The sequence below is a fragment of the Schistocerca piceifrons genome, chromosome 4, assembly GCF_021461385.2.
Source record: "Schistocerca piceifrons isolate TAMUIC-IGC-003096 chromosome 4, iqSchPice1.1, whole genome shotgun sequence".
Taxonomy (NCBI): Eukaryota; Metazoa; Arthropoda; class Insecta; order Orthoptera; family Acrididae; genus Schistocerca; species Schistocerca piceifrons.
The window spans coordinates 719,676,458-719,701,523 of NC_060141.1; the positions used below are offsets into that span (position 1 = coordinate 719,676,458).

General features: G+C 44.3%; 1 protein-coding gene across 1 annotated transcript in view; it reads left to right on the forward strand.

The window, feature by feature from the left end:
* Positions 1-25,066, forward strand: part of LOC124796131 (zinc finger protein ZIC 5) — a 393,014-nt gene that overhangs the window by 114,289 nt on the left and 253,659 nt on the right. The window contains exon 4 of the mRNA XM_047260223.1: positions 3,984-4,175. Coding sequence (XP_047116179.1) covers positions 3,984-4,175 — 192 coding nt within the window. The remainder of the gene's footprint in view (positions 1-3,983; positions 4,176-25,066) is intronic.

Here is a 25,066-nt window from a genome sequence, read left to right on the forward strand (position 1 = left end):
TCTGATTCCTGTGTATTTTATCTACATTGCCAACCCCTTTTGCTTTCTGTTTTAACTTTCCGCAATTTTACGCCATTTTACACTTTAAATCACCATTTTGTCGCCTGTTTTTCCTTGTTTCTTTCTTCTTCCTTTATTTAAAAAAAGTCTGTAGGCTGTAGAGCAGCGTAGTAAGCTGCTGCCAGCCCGCCCCCTTCGGGGGGAATTGAAAATCAATAAAGAAAAAAAAAAAAAGTCTTCGTCAGTCGTCGTTCGGCTTACCTGAAGATGGCTGGCTGTTGTCCAGCCGAAATATCGTGGAATGAAGTTTACGACGCCCGGCTGCAATCCCGAAATCTTTTCGAACAGGTGATTCGCCGGGAAATTTTTTAATTTTACAAACAAACAAAAAAAAACCGTCATTTTCAGCAACTCACTGAGTTTGGACGAAAGCGCGTAACAGGGTACGCTAAGCTGGATGTTCCTTCTATGACATTGCAGAAAGACTTGGAAGACTTGGCAGGACTGTAGCCACTGTACATCATTCCTGGCAGTGGCGGTCACGCAAGTGTTTGGTCGCAAGAAGACCGGGCTCTGGGCGGACACGTCGCACTAGCGAGAACGGAGACCATCGTGTGTTCGGCGTACGGCTCTGGTGCGTCGTACTGCATCTGCAGCAGCAATATGAGCAGCAGTTGGCACCACCGTGACACAACGAACTGTTACAAATCGGTTACTTCGAGGACACTTGCGAGCCAGACGCCGTGTAGCGTGCATTCCACAGGCACCAAACCACCACCGTTTTCGGCTTTAGAGGAGTCAAGCGAGAGCTCATTGCAGGTCAGGATGCAGGTGTGTTGTGTATGTTGATGAAAGCTGGTGCCAGTAATGGCCGTGTGTTGATTAGAAGGAAGCCAGTTGGGGGCCGACAACCAACCTGTCTGAGTGCTAGACACACTGGATGTGCACCTGCACGTATGGTGTGGGGTGCGAGTTCGTGTGACAGCAGGAGCACTCAGTTATTCAAAAACAGTCTTAATCGCATTTATTATCATTATATCGCCAACCGGTTTCAACCCGACGTAGGGGTCATCTTCTGGGCGTTTATACCAGATTAGTTTCCTGCCGTTATGTAGACAGGAGTGACACCACCAGCAGTCGACCAATGGTGTAAACGCCCAGAAGATGACCCCTACGTCGGGTTGAAACCGGTTCGCGGTATAATAATAATAAATGTGATTAAAACTGTTTCTGAATAATTGATTAATCATGCTAATCGCTGCTTCATCTCCACAACCATTTTGTCCAAGAAGCAGGAGCACTCTCGTGGTTATCCCACACTCCCTGACTGCAAACTTGTACGTCAGTCTGGTGATTCGACGTGTTGTGTTGCCATTCATAAACAGCATTCCAGAGGGTGATTTCCAACAGGATAACGCTCGCCCACATACCGCTGCTGTAACCCAAAATGCTCTGTCGACATGTTGCTTTGGCCTGCTAGAACTGTCTCCAATCTAGCACACATTGGAGACCATGGGACGACAACTCCAGCATCATCCACAACGAGCATTAGCTCTCCCTAAATTACTGACCAAGTGCAACAGGCATGGAACTCCATCCCACAGCCTGACATTCGGCACCTGTACAATACAACAGTCAACATTCTTTCAGTTACACCGGTTATTAACCATTTCTGCGTCTGCGATTCCAAATGGGATCATTAAGTATTCCTGGCTTTTTTGAGCTTCCCAATGCTTCAATGATACCGATTGGTATCGCTTCACGTAGTTCCAAGTTTGGCCAACTGATCACAGTGGCGTTTGCTTTCGTGACTCGCCGTTCGTTTGAAGTGCAGAACAGAGAAATGTCGTGAGTTGTGCTACTGCATTTGTGAGTGAACAATAACTGTTGTGTTTAGTTTTATTCTGTGTATAGTGAAATTCTTGGTTATTGAACCAACTTTACGTAGTTCTTCAAGGGCAAGGGAAAGAAATACGGTAAGTTTACAATACAGTTATGTATGCATTTTTTGAGTAATTATTTTGTAATTTCTAATGATGCCATTTGGAATCATTATTTTATTTATTAACAATAGCTTCAAAAGAACTTTTGCAATGGATATGGCATATGTGCGACATATACAATAAATATTCATCACAAAAAACTTTTCCCCAACATTTTTTTCTAAATGTGACTCACAAAGGGTTTATGTACCAGCGTTTCACATTTGCAATGACTTATCTCGCTGTTACATTAACCTGTGATCTTGCAACGTTAATCACCTAGATATGTTTTGTAAACAAATATACAGGGTGTTACAAAAAGGTACGGGCAAACTTTCAGGAAACATTCCTCACACACAAATAAAGAAAAGATGTTATGTGGACATGTGTCCGGAAACGCGTAATTTCCATGTTACAGCTCATTTTAGTTTCGTCAATTCACAGCCAGTTGACTTCGGTGCTTGTGTTGACATGCAACTCATTGCTCTACAGTACTAGCATCAAGCACATCAGTACGTAGCATCAACAGGTTAGTGTTCATCACGAACGTGGTTTTGCAGTCAGTGTAATGTTTACAAATGCGGAGTTGGCAGATGCCCATTTGATGTATGGATTAGCACGGGGCAATAGCCGTGGCGCGGTATGTTTGTATCGAGACAGATTTCCAGAACGAAGGTGTCCCGACAGGAAGACGTTCGAAGCAATTGATCGGCTTCTTAGGGAGCACGGAACATTCCAGCCTATGACTCGCGACTGGGGAAGAGGTGGAACAACGAGGACACCTGCAATGGACTAGGCAATTCTTCGTGCAGTTGACGATAACCCTAATGTCAGCGTCAGAGAAGTTGCTGCTGTACAGGGTAACGTTGACCGCGTCATTGTATGGAGAGTGCTACAGGAGAACTAGTTGTTTCTGTACCATGTATAGCGTGTGCAGGCACTATCAGCAGCTGATTGGCCTCCACGGGTACACTTCTGCGAATGGTTCATCCAACAATATGTCAATCCTCATTTCAGTGCAAATGTTCTCTTTACGGATGAAGCTTCATTCCAACGTGATCAAATTGTAAATTTTCACGATCAACATGTGTGGGCTACCGAGAATCCGCACGCAATTGTGCAATCACGTCATCAACACAGATTTTCTGTGAACGTTTGGACAGGCATTGTTGGTGATGTCTTAATTGGGCCCCATGTTCTTCCACCTACGCTCAATGGAGCACGTTATCATGATTTCATACGGGATACTCTATCTGTGCTGCTAGAACATGTACCTTTACAAGTACGACACAACATAAGGTTCATGCACAATGGAGCTCATGCACATTTCAGTCGAAGTGTTCGTACGCTTCTCAACTACAGATTCGGTGATCGATGGATTGGTAAAGGCGGACCAATTCCATGGCCTCCACGCTCCCCTGACCTCAACACTCTTGACTTTCATTTATGGGGGCATTTGAAAGCTCTTGTCTACGCAACCCCGGTACCAAATGTAGAGACTCTTCGTGCTCGTATTGTGGACGGCTGTGATACAATACGCCATTCTCCAGGGCTGCATCAGCGCATCAGGGATTCCATGCGACGGAGGGTGGATGCATGTATCCTCGCTAACGGAGGACATTTTGAACATTTCCTGTAACAAAGTCACGCTGGTACGTTCTGTTGCTGTGTGTTTCCATTCCATGATTAATGTGATTTGAAGAGAAGTAATAAAATGAGCTCTAACATGGAAAGTAAGCGTTTCTGGACACATGTCCACATAACGTATTTTCTTTGTTTGTGTGTGAGGAATGTTTCCTGAAAGTTTGGCCGTACCTTTTTGTAACACCCTGTAGTCCCGGAATTTCATTGCTCTACAATTACAATTTTTTGGTGCTGCGTCTTTTTTCCGTCAGTGTACATGATGGCCCGCAGTGTGTCAGAAAGGCCACCAAGTGTTTTGTAGAGTTTCGGAGTGTGAGACGGGTGGCTGAGCGGCTGGGGCGGCGTCGGTTGTTCCAGACCCTGAGCTGGAGGACCTGGAGACGCCGCCGCGCTACCGGCCGGACAGCCTGGAGGCGCTGTGCAAGGCCACGCGCTTCACCGAGGACGAGCTGAAGCGCATCTACCGCGGCTTCAAGGCCGAGTGCCCCACCGGCGTCGTGCGCGAGGACACCTTCAAGGGCATCTACTCGCGCTTCTTCCCACAGGGCGGTGAGTCCACACCTCCACCCTCACACTCTGCAAAGCGCTGCACGCTGCGTGGATGCCGAAATTACCTGCTCCTTGTCGGATACGGTCAGCATGTCTGAAACTGATTGTCTGTATGCTTCATCTCTTACGTCTGCGCGAGACGTATGACGTAGGCAGTAGAAATTCCTCATGTGTCAGCTCTTTAAATTTGTCCAACACGTTTAAACGCTTTCAGTCACTTATACTTTCACGGAATAATAAGAAGTCAGAATTTTCAGACCGTAGATGGCTCGACAGTTTCCTGTTAAATGCTTAAAGAAAATAGTAAGCTCTGGTGTGGCGTTAGCACACTCTAACCTTGTATACCAGTAACACAACCAGTTTGTAGTTCCAACACTTCTTTACTGATTACACACACACATGAATTCGTCAGCAGTAATAATGAATTAACAACATTTGCATATCAAGGCCCTATCCACAATTAGTATTTAAAAATGCAAAAAAATGAGTATAAAGAATTGTAGAGCACAGAAACAGCTTCATCTACATGTGTTGTTGTGGTCTTCAGTCCTGAGACTGGTTCGATGCAGCTCTCCATGCTACTCTATCCTGTGCAAGCTTCTTCGTCTCCCAGTACCTACTGCAGCCTACATCCATCTGAATCTGCTTAGTGTATTCATCTCTTGGTCTTCCTCTACGATTTTTACCCTCCACGCTGCCCTCTAATACTAAATTGGTGATCTCTCGATGTCTCAGAACATGTCCAACCAACCGATCCTTTCTTCTACTCAAGTTGTGCCACAAGCTCCTCTTCCCCCAATTCTATTCAATACCTCCTCATTAGTTATAGGTTAAACACTGGACTCGCATTCGGGAGGACGACGGTTCAATCCCGCGTCCGGCCATCCTGATTTACGTTTTCCGTGATTTCCCTAAATCACTCCAGGCAAATGCCGGGATGGTTCCTTTCAAAGGGCACAGCCAACTTCCTTCCCCGTCCTTTCCTAATCCGATGAGACCGATGACCTCGCTGTCTGGTCTCCTTCCCCAAAACCAACCAACCATTAGTTATATGATCTACCCATCTTATCTTCAGCATTCTTCTGTAGCACCACATTTCGAAAGCTTCTATTCTCTTTTTGTCTAAACTATTTATCGTCCACTTTTCACTTCCGTACATGGCTACACTCCATACAAATACTTTCAGAAACGACTTCCTGACATTTAAATCTGTACTCGATGTTAACAAATTTCTCTTCTTCAGAAACGCTTTCCTTGCCATTGCCAGTCTACATTTTATATCCTCTCTACTTCGACCATCATCAGTTATTTTGCTCCCCAAATAGCAAAACTCCTTTACTACTTTAAGTGTCTCATTTCCTAATCTAATTCCCTCAGCATCACCCGACTTACTTAGACTACATTCCATTATCCTCGTTTTGCTTTTGTTGATGTTCATCTTATACCCTCCTTTCAAGACACTGTCCATTCCTTTCAACTGCTCTTCCAAGTCCTTTGCTGTCCCTGACATAATTACAATGTCATCGGTGAACCTCAAAGTTTTTATTTCTTCTCCATAGATTTTAATACCTACTCCGAACTTTTCTTTTGTTTCCTTTATTGCTTGCTCAATATACAGATTGAATAACATCGGGGATAGGCTACAACCCTGTCTCACTCCCTTCCTAACCACTGCTTCCCTTTAATCTCCCTCGACTCTTATAACTGCCATCTGGTTTCTGTACAAATTGTAAATAGCCTTTCGCTCCCTGTATTTTACCCCTGCCACCTTCAGAATTTGAAAGAGAGTATTCCAGTCAACATTGTCAAAAGCTTTCACTAAGTCTACAAATGCTAGAAATGTAGGTTTGCCTTTCCTTAATCTTTCTTCTAAGATAAGTCGTAAGGTCAGTATTGCCTCACGTGTTCCAACATTTAGTCATTTAAAAATGTTATACAGGAATGAAACTTTTGGATGTAATGGAAGCAGTAACTTAAATTAACTTGCAAAAAGGAGGTATTTCAGTCTTGCCACAGCCATAGTGCAATATGACCAAATCTTAAACTACTTTAAATATGCAACTTAGGGATAGGCACAACCAGGGTACAATTTGCCCTTTGTAAGTGTTTATGTTTGTAAATTTACTCACTCCTCTTTATTATAATTCAGTTTTACACTTATCGAAGCTTAAGGCAAAAAGTCAATTTGATGAACATGTGATGGACGCAAGCAAACGTTAATCTATTACGATTTCACAAACACACGATCCAAAGAGTGAACTTATACTCAACTTTGGGCAGTAGAAAATCTTCTGTCTAAAACAAGCCTCTCGTTGAATGGAATAGAGAAATCGCTCACTGACGGGGTCCGGACGGCCCTGAGTTCAAATCCTGAGATTTCCGTCACACTGCAAGCTCGCAGGGCGAGGTTTGTTCGCGTCGACCACTATAAACGTTTCTGATAACAGGAAAACATGAGCGACAGACACACTGTAGTATATACAAGTTACACAAATATATATATAGAAAAGCGTCCGCCCCAGTAGCTGAGTGGTCAGCGTGACGGATTGCCGTCCTCTGGGCCCGGGTTCGATTCCCGGCTGGGTCGGAGATTTTCTCCGCTCAGGGACTGGGTGTTGTGTTGTGTTCATCATCATTTCATCCCCATCCGGCGTGCAGGTCGCGCAATGTGGCGCCGAATGTAATAAGACCTGCGATATGGCGGCCGGACCTGCCCCGCGAGGGGCCTTCCGGCCAATGACGCCAAACGCTCATTTCCATTTTTTATAGAAAAGCAATGCCTTAATATAAACATTTTACAAGTTAACCCATGAACAGAATTAAGGAGCTTAGTTTCCTTTGACCCCTAAAAAAATCTAGATACTAAGTACCTAACGTGACAATCCATACAAGAAATTATTAAGAAACAACAACTACAACAAATTCGTAAAACAAAGAAAATTCTAAATCTATAACTAAATTAAGAAATGACGTTCAAGTGAACCACCTACCTTCAGCGTGCCACTAAGCACCAAATCCAAACTTACAAATGCGAGGCGCTATTTCTAGCCACTTTCCTAACATAATTTCATGGCCGTTCCAGAATATAACTCGCCTCGCCACCGCTGCAGTGAATGTTTTGCTGCCCACTAGCACAAGCAACTGCAACGGTCAACAGTCCTTAAGTACACAATAATATTCAACATATATAGAAGGAGGAACCCACCACGAAAGCTTGGCGATTAATTTTTTTCTTCTTCATGTGAAATTCACACACCATCCATCCACATAGCTCTCGAGGTTTTAGCAAATCCTGGTCGCCACTGGCCAGCCGTGTCAATACAACTTCAATACTTTCCGGCAGCGGCCCATGCTTTTTCGTTGCTCCAACTCAACTGGTTCTCACGTCATACGGCCGTGCCACGTGACATGGTGTCGTCAACTCCCCACAACGACAACATAGAAAGCACGTCACGTCACCGACTCGGCTCATGCACGCACCCACTCTCCTCGACTTGCTCACGCGCGCCACCATAAACAGCCTGCCTCAAAGACGCAAAGAGAACAAGGCACAGGGACAACGATCAAAGATGGAAGTAAGAATCGATATCGCCTGGCGCCAGAAACCCACCGGCTCAAGCTCTATATGAAATTATGTGAATGTGCGGTGTCTGTTATTCCGGATATGTCCGAAAGGACGGACACCACGCAGTATCCGCAGCTGTTACTGTATTATACACCACTGGCCATTAAAATTGCTACACCCCGAAGATGACGTGCTACAGACGCTAAATTTAATCGACAGGAAGAAGAAGCTGTGATATGCAAATGATTAGCTTTTGAGAGCATTCACACAAGGTCGGTGCAGGTGGCGACACCTACAAGGTGTGGACATGAGGAAAGTTTCCAACAGATTTATCATACACAAACAGCAGTTGACTGGCGTTGCCTGGTGAAGCGTTGTTGTGATGCCTCGTGTAAGGAGGAGAAATCCGTACCATCACGTTTCCGACTTTGATAAAGGTCGGATTGTAGCCCATCGCGATTGCGGTTTATCGTATCGCGGCATTGCTGCTCGCGTTGGTCGAGATCCAATGACTGTTAGCAGAATATGGAATCGGTGGGTTCAGGAGGGTAATACGGAACGCCGTGCTGTATCCAAACGGCCTCGTATCACTAGCAGTCGAGATGACAGGCATCTTATCCGCGCGGGTGTAACGGATCGTGCAGCCACGTCTCGATCCCTGAGTCAACAGATGGGGACGTTTGCAAGACAACAACCATCTGTACGAACAGTTCGACGACGTTTGCAGCAGCATGGACTATCAGCTCGGAGACCATGGCTGCGGTTACCCTTGACGCTATATCACAGACAGGAGCGCCTGCGATGGTGTACTGAACAACGAACCTGGGTGCACGAATGGCAGAACGTCATTTTTTCGGATGAATCCAGGTTCTGTTTACGGCATCATGAAGGTCGCATCCGTGTTTGGCAGCATCGCGGTGAACGCACATTGGAAGCATGTATTCGTCATCGCCATACTGGCGTATCACCCGGCGTGATGGTATGGGGTACCATTGGTTACACGTCTCAGTCACCTCTTGTTCGCATTGACGGCACTTTGAACAGTGGACGCTACATTTCAGATGTGTTACGACCCGTGGCTCTACCCTTCGTTCGATCCCTGCGAAATCCTACATTTCAGCAGGATAATGCACGACCGCATGTTGCAGGTCCCGTACGGGCGTTTCTAGATACAGAAAATGTTCTACTGCTGGCCTGGCCAGCACATTCTCCAGATCTCTCACCAATTGAAAACGTCTGGTCAATGGCGGCCCAGCAACTGGCTCGTCACAATACGCCAGTCACTACTCTTGATGAACTGTGGTATCGTGATGAAGCTGCATGGGCAGCTGTACCTGTACACGCCATCCAAGCTCTGTTTGAGTCAATGCTCAGGCGCATCAAGGCCGTTATTACGGCCAGAGGTGGTTGATCTGGGTACTGATTTCTCAGGATCTATGCACCCAAACTGCGTGAAACTGTAAACACATGTATAGTATAATATATTTGTTCAATGAATACGCGTTTATCATCTGCATTTCTTCTTGGTGTAGCAATTTTAATTGCCAGTAGTGTATGTAAACTGAAGGTGGAGAGTGTAAGAAATGAAAGGAAAGGGGAGAGATCACTGCCGTTAGCTGCACTGGGACATTACACGGAATCGGCGGCGACGAGTGAAAATGTGTATCGGATCGGGATTCGAACCCGGGATCTCCTGCTACTAAGCAGGTGCAGTAGCCACTGCGCCACTTCAGTGCGGATGCACAGACACTCCGACCTCCTGTGGGAATCTCGGAAGAGCGAATATGGAGGAAATGGACAGGGGCTGCGTATAGGTGGCGCTCGATGGGAGTGTGGAGCGGCCGTGAAGTGAGCCGCGATAGTCCGTGTAAATGTGACAACGCTGTCTCCCGGATGGTGCAGTGGTTACCGCACCTGCCTGGTAAGCGGGAGATCCCGGGCTCGAATCCCGGCCCGGTACACATTTTCACTCTTCGCCGCCGACTCCGTGTAATGTCCCAATGCAGCTGACAGCACTGATCCCTCCGTTTTTCTTTCCTTTCTTCCCCTCTCCACCTTAAACTTACGTGTAAAGTAAGTTTTATGATATAGTAGCCGGTAGCAATAACGACTGTGTGGACGATATGGCCTATTCTACACCTTATTTTAGATCTATGTGACGATGCTGTGTTGACTATATTTATATGTTTTCACGATGCCATTATGGCCTTATCACTTTAGGACATGGCGTAGAAAAGATCTGAGGATGGTCATTACGGACTAAAACCGGTCATCGTCAAAAGAATTGATATTGTGATCAAAGACTGGCATAAAAAACACTTTAGGACATGGTGTAGAAAAGATCTGACTGATCTGGTCATCGTCAAAAGAATTGATATTGTGATCAAAGACTGGAATAAAATACATTTCTTTTTCCTTTAAATGTATGTCCAGATGAATGGAACTATATTCTCACTAGTCAGAGAAGATCAGAAATTTTCAAGTTTTTTTTCCTCAGTGCTAGAAGATAGAGTGAGCTGCTTGAGACGTGAGGTAAACTGGGACCGTATAAGTACGTGTTTTCGTGACAAGAAGGCCTGTATGTAGGGTCGCTGGCAGCTCATTTAGGTCACATATCTCTCATATACGATATCAGCTATGTAAGCAAAGGGTCAGCATATGTTTACACACTACCCAATTACATTAAATGTGACCACTTCCCAAAACCCTGCATAAGCATCTTCTGCAGCGAGGGCCGCTGCAAGACGTGCGGGAAGAAAGTCAGTAAGGTTCTACACTCACGCTCATAAATTAAGGATAATTACAGAATGTGGTGCCACACAACGTGGCACTACACAATAGTGGCACTTACAGCATAGTCAAATAGGGAACACACACGACACAGATCTGTAAGTCCACGGTATTGGTGATCAGTTGAGAAAACCGTCCCGAAACACATGTGCTACAAAGCGCCACTGTTTCCTGCACATGTACCACGACATCAATATGGGATATGATCACCATGCACATGTACACAGGCCGCACAATGGGTTGGCATACTCTGGATCAGGTGGTCGAACAGCTGCTGGGTTATAGCCTCCCATTCTTGCGCCAGTGCCTGTCGGAGCTCCTGAAGTGTCGTAGGGGTTTGAAGACGTGCAGCGATACGTCGACCGAGAGCAACCCAACGTGCTCGATGGGGTTTATGTCTGGAGAACAGGCAGGCCACTCCATTCGCCTGATATCTTCTGTTTCAAGGTACTCCTCCACGATGGCAGCTCGGTGGGGCCGTGCGTCATCATCCATCAGAAGGAAGGTGGGACCCAATGCACCCCTGAAAAGGCGGACATACTGGTGCAAAGTGACGTCCCGATACATCTAACCTGTTACAGTTCCTTTGTCAAAGACATGCAGGGGTGTACATGCACAAATCCCACCCCACACCAAGGACATTAAGGGGTTGGTACCAGGTTCCTGGCTCACGTCAGATGAAAACCCGGCGAGAATCACTGATCAGACTATACCTGGACTCGTCCGTGAACGTAACGTGGGCCACTGTTCCAATGACCATGCACTGTGTTCTTGACACCAGGCTTTACGGACTCTCCTGTGACCAGTGCCGGTCAGTGGAATACCTTGCAGGTCTGAGGGCGAATAAACCATGTTTGTTCACTCGTCTGTAGACTGTGTCGTTTCCTGTCTGCTGGAACTGTTGCATAATCTTGAAATCACACGTTGTGGCACACGGAGGGCCCGTGCTACGACCTGCAGTGTTTGACCATCCTCCAGTCGCCCTAGTATTCTACCCCTCATAACGTCATCAATATGCCGGCCGCGGTGGCCGTGCGGTTCTGGCGCTGCAGTCCGGAACCGCGGGACTGCTACGGTCGCAGGTTCGAATCCTACCTCGGGCATGGGTGTGTGTGATATCCTTAGGTTAGTTAGGTTTAAGTAGTTCTAAGTTCTAGGGGACTTATGACCTAAGTGCTCAGAGCCATTTAGCCGTCATCAATATGTGTTCTTTGAGCCATTTTCAACACACAGTCACCATTAGCAAGTCTCAAAACGTCTGCACACTTACTCGCTGCACCGTACTCTGACATGCACCAACACAGCTCTAGGTATGTGACTGCTGCCAGCGCCACCGTGCGACGACCGTAAGTCAAATGCACCGCATCGTCATACCCCGAGGTGATTTAAACCCGCAAACCACCTGAAACCTTACCTTAGAAAATTTATGAATTACTGTGCTGATAAACCTCTTACGTTATTTGATTTTCAAACAGCTGAGCAGAACTGAACGTACTCAGACATTTCTCTCTTTGCTTATTTTGATCAACACTGTGGTGTCACCGCCAGACACCACACTTGCTAGGTGGTAGCTTAAATCGGCCGCGGTCCATTTAGTACATGTCGGACCCGCGTGTCGCCACTGTGTGATCGCAGACCTAGCGCCACCACAAGGCAGGTCTCGAGATACGAGATAGCACTCGCCCCAGTTGTACGACGACATTGCTAGCGACAATACGGACGAAGCCTTCCTCTCATTTGCCGAGAGACAGATAGAATAGCCTTCTGCTAAGTCCATGGCTACGACCTAGCAAGTGTGGTGTCTGGCGGTGACACCACAAACACTAAACTGACACACAATATTTTTAGGGCAACACAATCTGACTTTCTATAATCCCTACAAAAGAATGGCCCTGACTAACAATAACCTATACCTTTCATGAATCACTTACCTCACAAAAATCTTCGTTACTCGAACTACTGCAATACAGCGAGCGCCAATACTGCCAACTAAATAAAAGATTCTAACTACTGAAGGCACGAACTACCGATAGGCTTAGTTAGCAAATGAAAGGTTTTTAATAGAGAACAAACAATTTATTTACCTTAATAATATTCAAAAGTCATCATATATATATATATATATATATATATATATATATATATATATATATATATATATGTGTGTATATTCAGGAAGCCACGAAACAAATAACAAGCTTACAAAATATAGCACAAAAATTAGGACTCCAGATATCATTTGAAAAGGCTGAAATAATGGTAACGGATCCACTTGTAATAGATCACATCACAGTGAACAATAGGGAAATTAAAATAGTGAAACAATTTAAATACCTGGGTGAAATTATAACACATAAATTGGACGAGAAACCTGCATGGCGAGCAAGAACTAATAAAATGATAAAAGCTCAAAAACTAACATGGTCTATGTACAATAAAAAATGTCTATCAATTAAAACAAAATTAAAACATTACAAGACGGTGGTTCAACCAGAGGTTACATACGGAAGTGAAACTCTTTTTAAATTCACCCAGAAAAACAGAATTGACAAAATTTTAAAAGTAGAGAGAAGAATTGCTAGAACATGCATAAATAAGAAATATCAAAAAGCTGGGCAATGGCGGATAGTTCCAAATGAAGTGGTATACAGAGAACTGGAGCCCATCACTGATACTATACGAAAGAAAAGGATCTCTTTTTGTGGTCACATTCTGAGGACACCAGAAACCAGATTATCAAGGAAAATTATTGAGAAACTCTGGAATTTGAAACAACAAGGAGGATGGCTTAAGGAAATAAGAGAGGATATGGAAGAACTGGAAATAACTCTGGATGATTTGCAGAACAAAACGCCAAATTTAAAGAAGTTGAGGGACACAGAAATAAGATTTAAACCAAAAATTGACAAACGACATACAATGAAAAGGGTATTTACAGATAAGGAACGACGAAAAGCATCGGAACGAATGAAGAGATACTGGGCCACTCGGAAGGGGAAAATACCAAAGAAGAGGACCAGAAATGATTGACTGAAGTGGTCCAATGAGGCCGTAAAAGCAGAAGAAGAAGAAGAATATATATATATATATATATATATATATATATATATATATATATATATATATATATATATATATATATATCAGTTCATGATATAGAGTATTACAAATTTACTCTTTCTGATGGACACACGTCCACATCGCACGCTCTCAAAATTCTGCCATCTCTCTCCCCACATCCACCACTGCTGGCAGCTCACCTCCAACCGCGCAATGCTACGTGCTGTTCACATCCAACTGTCCGACACTACAATAGCGAATATTCCAACAATGTAAACCAGTCACAGACTGCACACAGCACAGTCAGTGATTTTCATACAGAGCGCTACATGGCGTTACCAACATAAAAACCTAAACAGCCTACTTACACACCCACCAGAGCGTTGTTTCACCATGTATCAGCATTATCCATAATTTATGATCTTGAGTGTAGAAGGCACCGAGAGTACCGTGGCCAGCTGTGCTACGTTTCTCGGTTGAGGATCCATGGCGCCAACAACCCGAACGAGATGGTCATACAGATTCTCGATTGAGTTTAAATCCAGTTTGATGACCAGGAAGGGCAGTAAATCCATCATGCTGCTCTTCGAACCACGCACGCGCACTCCGCTGTTCTGCTTGTAAGTACCAGCGTGCCGAGAGATGACGAACTGCATGTGGGGTTGGACATGGTTCCCAAGTATAGATGTATACTTGTGTTGATCCATGGTGCCTTCTAGAATGACGAGATCACCTAGCGAATGACACGAAAACATTCCCCAGACCGACGGTTGTTGCAAGGTGTTTACTGCCAGACGTTTCGCACCGCACACGCCAACGGCCATCTCTCCGATGGAGCACAAAATGTGATTGATTTGAAAAGGCCAGCTGCCGCAGCTCAGTGGACGTCCAGTTGAGGTATTGGAGGGCAACTTCCAGCCTTCGTCGCCGATGAGTTGCAGTTCGCATTCCTGCATGGAAGAGGCACCTGCTGCGGAGGCCCATATGCGGCAACGTTCCCCGAACAATCGTTGAGGAGACACTATTGGTAGCCCCTTGCTACATCTGGGCGGCCAGTTGCAACTCTATTCGCTACCGTCGTTCACCCCTATCATTTATGGGCCGTGGTGCACCACAATTGCCACGGCACCGATTTTAGACAGCGCCATTTTGCCATGCAGTGGCAACGGCCTTGGCGCAGTGGATACACCGGTTCCCGTGAGATCACCGAAGTTAAGCGCTGTCGGGCGTGGCCGGCACTTGGATGGGTGACCATCCGGCCGCCATGCACTGTTGCCATTTTTCGAGGTGCACTCAGCCTCGTGATGCCAATTGAGGAGGTACTCGACCGAATAGTAGCGGCTCCGGTCAGAGAAAACCATCATATCGACCGGGAGAGCGGTGTGCTGACCACATGCCCCTCCTATCCGCAACCTCAACTGAGGATGACACGGCGGTCGGATGGCCCCGATGGGCCACTTGTGGCCTGAAGACGGAGTGCTATTTTGCCATACACGGTATACTTTAACAGTGGCAGCACGCGAACAGTTTACCGCAGTTTACCGTCTAGTAAAATCATCAGACGATCAATTCCAATTACAAAATGATCTAATGAGAATTTCTGTATGGTGTGAAAAGTGGCAATTGGCACTAAACAAAGAAAAGTACGAGGTCATCCACATGGGTACTAAACGAAATCCGATAAATTTTGGGTACACGATAAATCGCACAAATCTGTCAATTCGACTAAATACCTAGAAATTACAATTACGAGCAACTTGAACTGGAAATACCACATAGATAATATTGTGGGCAAGGTGAAACAAAGACTGCGCTTTGCTGGCAGAACACCTAGAAGAGGCGACGAACCCACTAAAGAAACAGCCTACATTGCACTTGTCCGTCCTCTGCTGGAATATTGCTGCGCAGTGTGGGGTCCTTACCAGGTAGGATTGACGGAGGACATCGAAAAAGTCTAAAGAAGGGCAGCCCGTTTCGTGTTATCGCGCAATAGGGGTGAGAGTGTCACCGATATGATACGAGAGTTATGATGGCAGTCACTGAAACAAAGGCGGTTTTCTTCCCGGCGAGATCTATTTACGAAATTTCAATCACCAGCTTTCTCTTCCGTATGCGAAAAACGTTTTGTTGACACCCACCTACGTAGGGAGAAATGATCATGGTAATAAAATAAGAGAACTCAGAGGTCGAACGGAAAGATTTAGGTGTTCCTTTTTCCCACGCGCCATTCGAGAGTGGAATGGTAGAGAAGGAGTATGAAAATGGTTCGATGAAACCTCTGCCTGGTACTTAAGTGTCAATTGCAGAGTAACCATGTAGATGTAGGTGTACATGTACAAACTTAGCCGTTTCAGACATGCTTCCACACTTGTCCGAAAGCCAATGATCATGCCGCTTTGTACGTTAGATAAATTGCTCCATTTGCACATTACGACGACGACTCAATGTCTTCCGCGTGCTCCCGACACGCTTTGAATGACCTCCACGGCTACTGCTGCCACCTGCCGCCTGAGAGCGGTTATTGCACGTTAATGCCGTACGTAGGCGGTGGTTAAGTTAATGTGGCTGGACAGTGTATCTACTTCTAGTAGTACATATCTTACAATGGGAGGCCACGACGTTTGGAACGCGGATTTACTGTAAACTTCGTACACTCGCAGTAATCCATGAGGACAACAAAATGTGTAAGCAGCAGCGCGTCCTTCTCAAGCGTTACTGAGAAAATCGCAAGGTAATTTCGGTCGTCAAATATATATCTGTGCGTGGCCATTTTAACCAAGAAGCGGCTGCAGCCGAGTGGTGCCGGCACGGTAGCTCAGCGTGTTCGGTCAGAGAGCGGGTTGGCCTCTGCAATAAAAAACTGAGTGGAAGGATCACCAAACGAAGTTTAACGTATGTCATGTGACGTCCACAACAACCAACCACAACGATCAACAACGAACAAACTCCTACAAAAAAAAAGCGTGTTCGGTCAGCTTTCCTTTCTAATAAAGAACTGAGCGAACGTTGAGCGAGAAAACTGAACGCGTGTCATCGGACTTCTGCTCTGAACAAATTCAGCGAACAATATACAGGGTGATTCAAAAAGAATACCACAACTTTAGGAATTTAAAACTCTGCAACGACAAAAGGCAGAGCTAAGCACTATCTGTCGGCGAATTAAGGGAGCTATAAAGTTTCATTTAGTTGTACATTTGTTCGCCATTTCAGCCAATAAAGTTTTTGGTCCCTTTTTCTTCGAAGGTGCTACTGTAACTGGACTACAGTATCTGGAGATGTTAGAGAATTGGCTGTTCCCTCAGCTCGAACAAGAAGCACAACAATTCATATTTCAGCAGGATGGAGCGCCACCACATTGGCACTTATCTGTCCGTAACTACCTGAACGTCAACTACCCGAGGCGATGGATCGGCCGCCAGGCAGCCCGTGACAGAGCACTTCATCACTGGCCTCCAAGAAGCCCTGATCTTACCCCCTGCGATTTTTTCTTATGGGGGTATGTTAAGGATATGGTGTTTCGGCCACCTCTCCCAGCCACCATTGATGATTTGAAACGAGAAATAACAGCAGCTATCCAAACTGTTACGCCTGATATGCTACAGAGAGTGTGGAACGAGTTGGAGTATCGGGTTGATATTGCTCGTGTGTCTGGAGGGGGCCATATTGAACATCTCTGAACTTGTTTTTGAGTGAAAAAAAACCTTTTTAAATACTCTTTGTAATGATGTACAACAGAAGGTTATATTATATTTCTTTCATTAAATACACATTTTTAAAGTTGTGGTATTCTTCTTGAATCACCCTGTAGAACAATTTTTTTTTAAAGAAAAAGTGGTCGGCGTTAAAGCCGCTAGATCCTTGGATCGAGTTCCGTTCGTCAATGTTTTTTTTTATTTGCAACACAGTCATTTTCTTTACTATTTATATTACAATTGATATAATGAGAAAAATACCTGTAATCGGATGGACTTTTATTAAATTTATAATGTTATTTGGCAGTCCACTAATTTTAATTATCACAAATAATATAATATTCATAACTATCGTCTAGTAAACGACCAAACGCATAAAGTGATACTGAAAATGTATGCTTGTCCGTGTCTTCAAAACTGTTCGAATTTAATCGAAAGAGAACGAGAAATTGCTTCTTGGAAGAGGCTATTAAAATACACTCGATACTACATAACGAATTATCAGCGCCGATATTTAAGGAAATACTGCGTTATGCATGGTTTGATTCCAAACTATCGTCTGAAAGAGAGGTTTTTGAAAATGTTTACGAAGTTTGTTTTTCCACGGAAAACGTCAAAAGACCTTGCGTATGAGGAAACATAGCATTTATTCAATGCAGCTGGTGCCGTTTAACTTCACGTTTTCCATGTTTTTACGAAAAATACCATCCTCCAACTTGTACCCGTGAAGTCGAAAGCGACGATTAATAGTACATCTTTCGAAAGCCGTCTGTGCCGGTCAAAACTTGGAGGTAACAAGTCGTTTCGGGCTCCTTGTAGGTATAAGGGAGGTCTCAAATCACGGACAAGCATACATTTTCGGTATCACTTAATGCGTGTGGCCGTTTACTAGTCGATAGTTATGAATATTACATTATTTGTGATAATAAAAATTAGTAGAGTGCCAAATAACATTGTAAATTTAATAAAAGTTCATCTGATTACACGTATTTTCCCCATTATATGAATTGTAGTATAAATAATAAAGAAAATGAGTGTGTTGAAAATAAAAAAAAGTGACGAACGGAACTCGATCCAGCGATCCAACCACTTTTCTTTTTTAAAAAAAATCTGTTCTATATTGAATTCGGTCAGGTTGGACGTCCGATGGTACCCGTTTGTTCGATGGTCCGTTCGCTCAGTTCTTTTGTTAGAAAAGGTAGCTAACTCTCTAACAGTACGCGCTGAGCTCCCGTGCCGCTACCACTCGGCTGCCGCCGCTTCATGGTAAAAATGGCCACGCACAGGTATATATTTGACGACCGAAATTATCTTGCGATTTTCTCAGTAACGCTGGAGAAGTACGCGCTACTGCTTACACACTTTGTTGTCCTCATGGAGTACTACGAGTGTACGAAGTTTGCAGTAAATCCGCGTTCCAAACGTCGTGTCCTCCCCTTGGTAGTTAACGTGGTTTTATTTACAAATGAAAATAATGTACATTAGAGAAGAGAGAAAGAGAGGAAGAAAGCGTTACATACAAATTGCAGTTTTGTTGTCTCATACATTTCGATCTTCTTTATTGTTCTTTTATGTTCCTAGAGCCGAATTGCTCTGGAGGTTTCTTACTCTGTGTATTTAACATATTTATTTTAAACATGGTCTAATCGCTATGTATCATTCGTCTGTTGGTTTGTTTACCGCTATTGCTTGCTGGGGTAACCGGGTATTACCCACCGAGCTCCCTGTTTCGTACTGTTTATAGACGCACCTTCTGCTCGTGTCGGTACCGTGCTTACCCTGAAAGTGCGAACGTGATTGTTGCAGGTTTGAGTTACGGTTGAGGAGTAGTGACTGTTGGGACGCTTTCTTACCTGACATATTATTGGCTTGTGTTTCATTAGCAGGATAGTCTCCTTCAGACAGTCCCACGACGAATGTCGACTACATGTCCACCGTTTGGAATAAGTGTGTGAGCAGTTATCTGTATACTAAAACGGCGGAAACAGTTAGCCGATACAGTTGCAGACCACCTATCTAACAACTTCCAGGGACCAAAAAATTAGTTAACCAGTAATTCATGTAACTGTTGACGGAATTTAAAAATTTAAAATGTTGTCATAATCTACTCGTTAATAAGTTAAAGGTTTAACACAATGAGTCAAGTATTAAAGTTGGAAACTGTGTGTATGCCGTGAGGCAATATTAACTCCCGGCGCGGAAATTACCCAGACTATATTGATCCACTATTTGACGCAGGCCGCTGTGGTCGAGCGGTTCTACGCGCTTCAGTCCGTAACCGCGCTGCTGCTACGGTCGCATGTTCGTATCCTGCCTCGGGCATGGATATGTGTGATGTCCTTAGGTTAGTTAGGTTTAAATAATTCTAAGTCTAGGGGACTGATGGCCTCAGATATTAAGCCCCATAGTGCTGACACGCCCCTCTACCCCCTCCCCCCCCCCCTCCCCCCGCCTCCCACAAAATAATGAAAGGAAAAAAATCCATCTCTTACTGCATTTTGCTCTTCATGTAGTAAAAAACTTCAGGCACGACGTTTTAATTTATCGCTTATATACTATAAACTCTATCCGCAACGAATCGTGCAGACAATGTCCACATATACCACTGGAAATACCTCCGAATTATATCATCTTGTGACAAATATTTCAGAAAATATGTCATGAACATTGATTCGCGTGAAAAACTAACTTTTCTTAAAATAGAGAGCAAATTGCCCAGACAATACTCATCCAGTTTTTGATACCGTAACATTTGCTGGAAGTTATTTTTTAAACAACAGCTTAAGGACTTTGGTTGTACACATTACTTTTACTACGGTCAAGCCTTAAATAAATAGTTTGGCACTACGCATTATTTGCCAAAAAGGTCTTACATGAACATATAGAGGGATTGACACCCATTTGATTTTCACGTTTTCATCGGTCTATAGATGAATAATCCGAGACTAATACAACCGCCATGATAAGGGTTTTCGCGTTTTCAGCCATGAAAGTTTTGCATGCGTTACGTCAAATATTTAACATAGTAACTCATTTGTGAAGTAATCAGAGGTTTGCATCTCTTATGTCAGTGAGAGTTTGGTTTTTTTAAAGGATAGACGGCGAGCGAGAATGAGGTTACTGGTATAAACTCCATAAAATTTTGAACACGTGTGTCATGTCGTGGCGCTTAATAGTCACCTTCACTAGGAGACGTGAACACGTACAGACTTGATGCTTTCATGTGAAGTATCAGTGCAAGAGAAAGTGTTAGGCAAAAGGCTAAAGATAATATCTCACGTATGGCTGAAAATTTCTTTCGTTATTATAGTAGTCGTGTACTAACTACACATCACTTTAGAAATACAGATACTACATAACACAATATGTACATAATTTACAAATTTACAATATATTATTTATCACAGCTGCTGCAATGTCCAAGAAGTTCGAGGGTTTTCCAGGATACGAAATTTGAGAGTGCTCTTCCACAATTTGCCTGATCAATCTGTCTTGGAGAGGCGCAGGTGCTTTCTGCAGTGGTAGTCCTACCCCATCTGTACGGTAGATCACTGCATCTGTCATGGTTGGTGTTCTGGCGTAACCACAAACGCCGGAACGAAGATGCGGAAATGCAAGACCAGAGAAAGCGGTGAGGAAACCGAGACCTGGTGCCAAGGAAGGCAGGATTGGGTTGCGATTGTGCTCGGGGTCGTAATCAATTACTGTTGGTCAGTTTATTTTCAGACACGTACACTTTATTTGGAAACAACAATAAATAAAAGGCGACAATAAATTAGTAAATGGTCCACTGCTGAAGGCCTTAATGACAAAAAATTCAAACTATTTCTCGGCTGAAGGCCCCAATAGTGATAATTTAAAACTGTTTCATGGCTGAAGGGCAAAATAGCAATCTTTTAAGAAACAGTTAAACAATTTCAAACTTGAAATTACAGTCATTAAATTAAAAAAACAATCATCAAATCTGACCAAACCAACGGGGAAGGGGGGGGGGGGGGGGGGGGGGGGGGGGGGGGAGAAGACGTTGCTCCACGGATCGAACTGGGAAAGTCCCTCAAACCTTCGCAAGCGATGAGACAGTCAGCCAAGAGTTGCATTCACTTCACGAGATGGCAACTCAGACTAGTGGCAGTTTAATCGCATGACCAATAATCATTTGCTGAATCTACCTAACGTGCGATGACCAATGCAACGATGGAATAACACACTCAAGCCGGAACTAGCAGTCAGCACTACGTCTTCAGTGTTTAGAGCATCCATAAGCAGAAAGGAACCACTACTAGCAGAGAAGGAAAAGAAAAAACACCACCCGACCCACAAATCAAGGAAGCTGTCTAACGACAAGCTTTACCAGACAGCAGCGGCAAGGCGAGAAAAAGTACACTGCTGTAACATACACGAAACTCCAGGGCAGTTAATTGGGACGTTAGCGGCCACTAGGCAGGAAAATACTACTGGTTGAATTTCACAAATAATAACGTATAGAATGTAACAATTAATAATAAGTAGTGGAGTAGGCTAATTAGGTTCGCCTTCCCTAGATGCTGTTCTAGGAGCTCAGTCCGGAACCGCGCGACTACTACGGTCGCAGGTTCGAATCCTGCCTCGGGCATGGATGTGTGTGATGTCCTTAGGTTAGTTAAGTTTAAGTAGTTCTAAGTTCTAGGGGACTGATGACCACAGATGTTTAGTCCCATAGTGCTCAGAGCCATTTGAACCGTAAATGCTCCACTCGCTGCTCCTCATCTCGGCGACACTGCGAGCAGCAACATGCAAGCAAATGGCGAGATCTCACAATGGTGGAGGTTTAACTTCTTGAATAAAGGCCCACTCAACGTAAACTTCCTGGGTCTTGTTGACAACAAGGTTGTACACCTCGCGACCACAGCCCTTCCATCCGAGAGTGCATGAGTGCCGCCAGTGGTCCTGGCGTGTTCTAGCGCTGCGCGGACCTGGCTGCTTCTCCGTCCCCAACCGAACTGCCGACTCACATGACACGGAAACACCACAAAGTCGCCCCAAAGATAGTACGAACGTTACTAGATATCGACAACCGCCGCTGCTGCCGCTAGCGGACAGAGAACGCTTGCAAACGGAGTGGCGCCAATGAACACAAGAAGAAGATGACAGTCGTAACTATACCAACTAAACGATGCCAATGGCACCAACGCGAGCCGCGGCACGGCTCAGAAACGGCGGCCAATGGTACGCAAAAATGGATGCGCCGCGCCAGGCGCGTCCCCTGCAAGACGTGAATAAAAGCGACGCTCGTGCTAGGCTCGGCCGCTCATATCAGTACTGGATCGCGGACGATAGTTACCTGGGACGTGTGTCAACCTCCAGGAACTTTGTGTACAGCAAGAACTTTACTGTTTTCATGTCGCTTCTCGCTAGCGACATTTGATGTATCTCCAAAGTTAAGTATTGGCAATTGCTTTCTAGAAATAAAATTACTAATGTTATTTGTTTGAAATTGTTGTATAGCACTCCGAGAACGTGCATCCCGTACCTGTAGGCGAGTGGGCAAGACCCAACAGTTGGTCCAAATCCTGTTAAATGTACTCCATGTTTTCTGTGTCAGATAAAGTTCCCATGGTTTGTTGTTGGTATGGAGAAATGTATGCACCTCTGCTGGAGTGTTACTACCCCACTCTTGCCTCCAAGCTTCGTGGAGATTGAAGTTATGGTCCACCAGGCTGCTAGCTGTGCTGATTGGGGGATGCCTTCTATGGAATCTGTTGGTTTGGACAGCAGGTATGTCCTCATGAATTAGCAGAGTCTGGTTGTTGCAGATTTTGTTATATTCTCTGAGAAGATTATACTTTCTTCTCAGTTTATCTGGTGGAATCCCGCTCAGGACAGCTAGCCAAACACTGGAGTGGATTTGATTGTGACTGTAACAATACGCATTGATTTAGTTGTATATCTACTTGATTCCTATGTCTGCTGTTTATCCGGACAAGACTGGAATACTCTGCCGCTGAGTAGACAAGGCGGAGGGTAGATGATCGTAAAGTGGAAGCTGGTTATCCCGAATGTTACGCCACATGGTTTTTGCAGAGTATTATTTCTTGGTCTTAATTTAGCTGCAGTCTGTCAAGTGTAACTCAAAGGTATCGAGGGCATTTGTTACAGACCAGGCGATTATCCTCGCAATACATGTCCAGTTCTCGGTTGGCTAGGATATTACTCAGATGAAAGCAAGCGGGCTCAATTTTGTAAGGATTCGGTCGTAGTACACATTTAAGAAAGTATTGTCCCATTTTACTTAGGTCTTTTGTAAAAATATCTTCGAGCTGTGTTACTATGATCCAATAATATAACCAAACGTCCTGGACTGAGCGGCTGGCAGATCTGTAATATACAAGCTAAATAGTAGCGGAACTAGGGCTGAGCCTTGAGGTAAGCCATAGTTGAGAGTCTTTTGGTCACTATTGCTTTTAGCTGTAATTGCTTGAAGTGGTATGTCAGTCAGCATATTGTTAAGAGATTGTGCTATTTTTCTGCAGCATGTTACACGCAGCAGCTGATAGACAATACCCTGCCTCCATACGTTATGATAAGCTGCAGACTGGTCAATAAATGCAGCAGGAGGACTTAGTTGTCTTTGGAAGCCAGCTTCAGTTAAAGTTGCCAATGAATGTACTTGATCTAGACACGGTTTGGTCGGAATACGGTCTGTTGAACATGACTCTTTCGCAGTATCTCGATACATAGTCTGTTATGCAGCAGTCTCTGAGGCAGTTTGTGCCAGATTCATTCGCGTCGCGAGGAATGTACTCTCCGTCGTGAACAAGAGCTGAGTGCCGCCAAGTTATATAGTACTGTGAAACGTGCGTATCTGGACGAAATGAACTGATGTATAGCAAAACTGTAACCATTAGATAAGATGATTACTGGATAATGATTGTCCTTAGAACAAGGCAACAATTAAAGTTAACTGAGGGGTGACTGTAGACTGTGAACAGCGCAGCCCACATTTTCCTAACTCTCTGCGTGCTTGGGCTCTCGCTATGATGTTGTCGCCAAACAAAAGTGAGGCTGACTGATCCTGTTCGATCCTGTCTTAAGTAACTAGGTAAGGAAACACTGTTGTTGTTGTCATTACTGTCTATTGCCTCCTTAAATGGATGCATTTGAAAAAAAAAAGCTGGTTCGCTTTTAGAAGCGAATTTTTAGCAAACTTTGCAGATCTGTTAGATTGATGTCAGATGGCTGTTGCTAATCATCAACATCCCTGCAGAGCTATCCTTGAGCTCATGTCGCAATACTTCCTGCGAAGGAGCCTATTTAATATTTACCCACTTACTGTGAAAATTAATAATTATCAGTTTGAATGGAGTCACCACCAAATTAAATTCATCCAAAAATATTAGCGTAACGAAAGAATAACTTTATCTAATTCCCATCATTTTCTCGTGCTTGGACCAAACATAAATTCACTATGGAAATTTCGTTAGTTATTCGCTAAATAAAATATCTCACTTCAGTTTAATCGAGTATCATTGAATGTTGCAATACGAATATATTAAAATCTCCAGTACTTTTAATTAGTACTGAGAATGTTACGCACCAGTTGTCAGACGTGTGGTGCATTTACCACGACATTTTTCGGGGCTACGTTATCCCTTTATCAAGTGCTATAAAACAAAGAAACAAATGAAGTAATCGTACTATTAGACAAACTGACAACCATGTAACTAGACACCTATAACTGACTATAACTGACAACTATGTATGTATATCGTCCTGTAGTATAATACTCCCTTGGGCATGGATGTGTG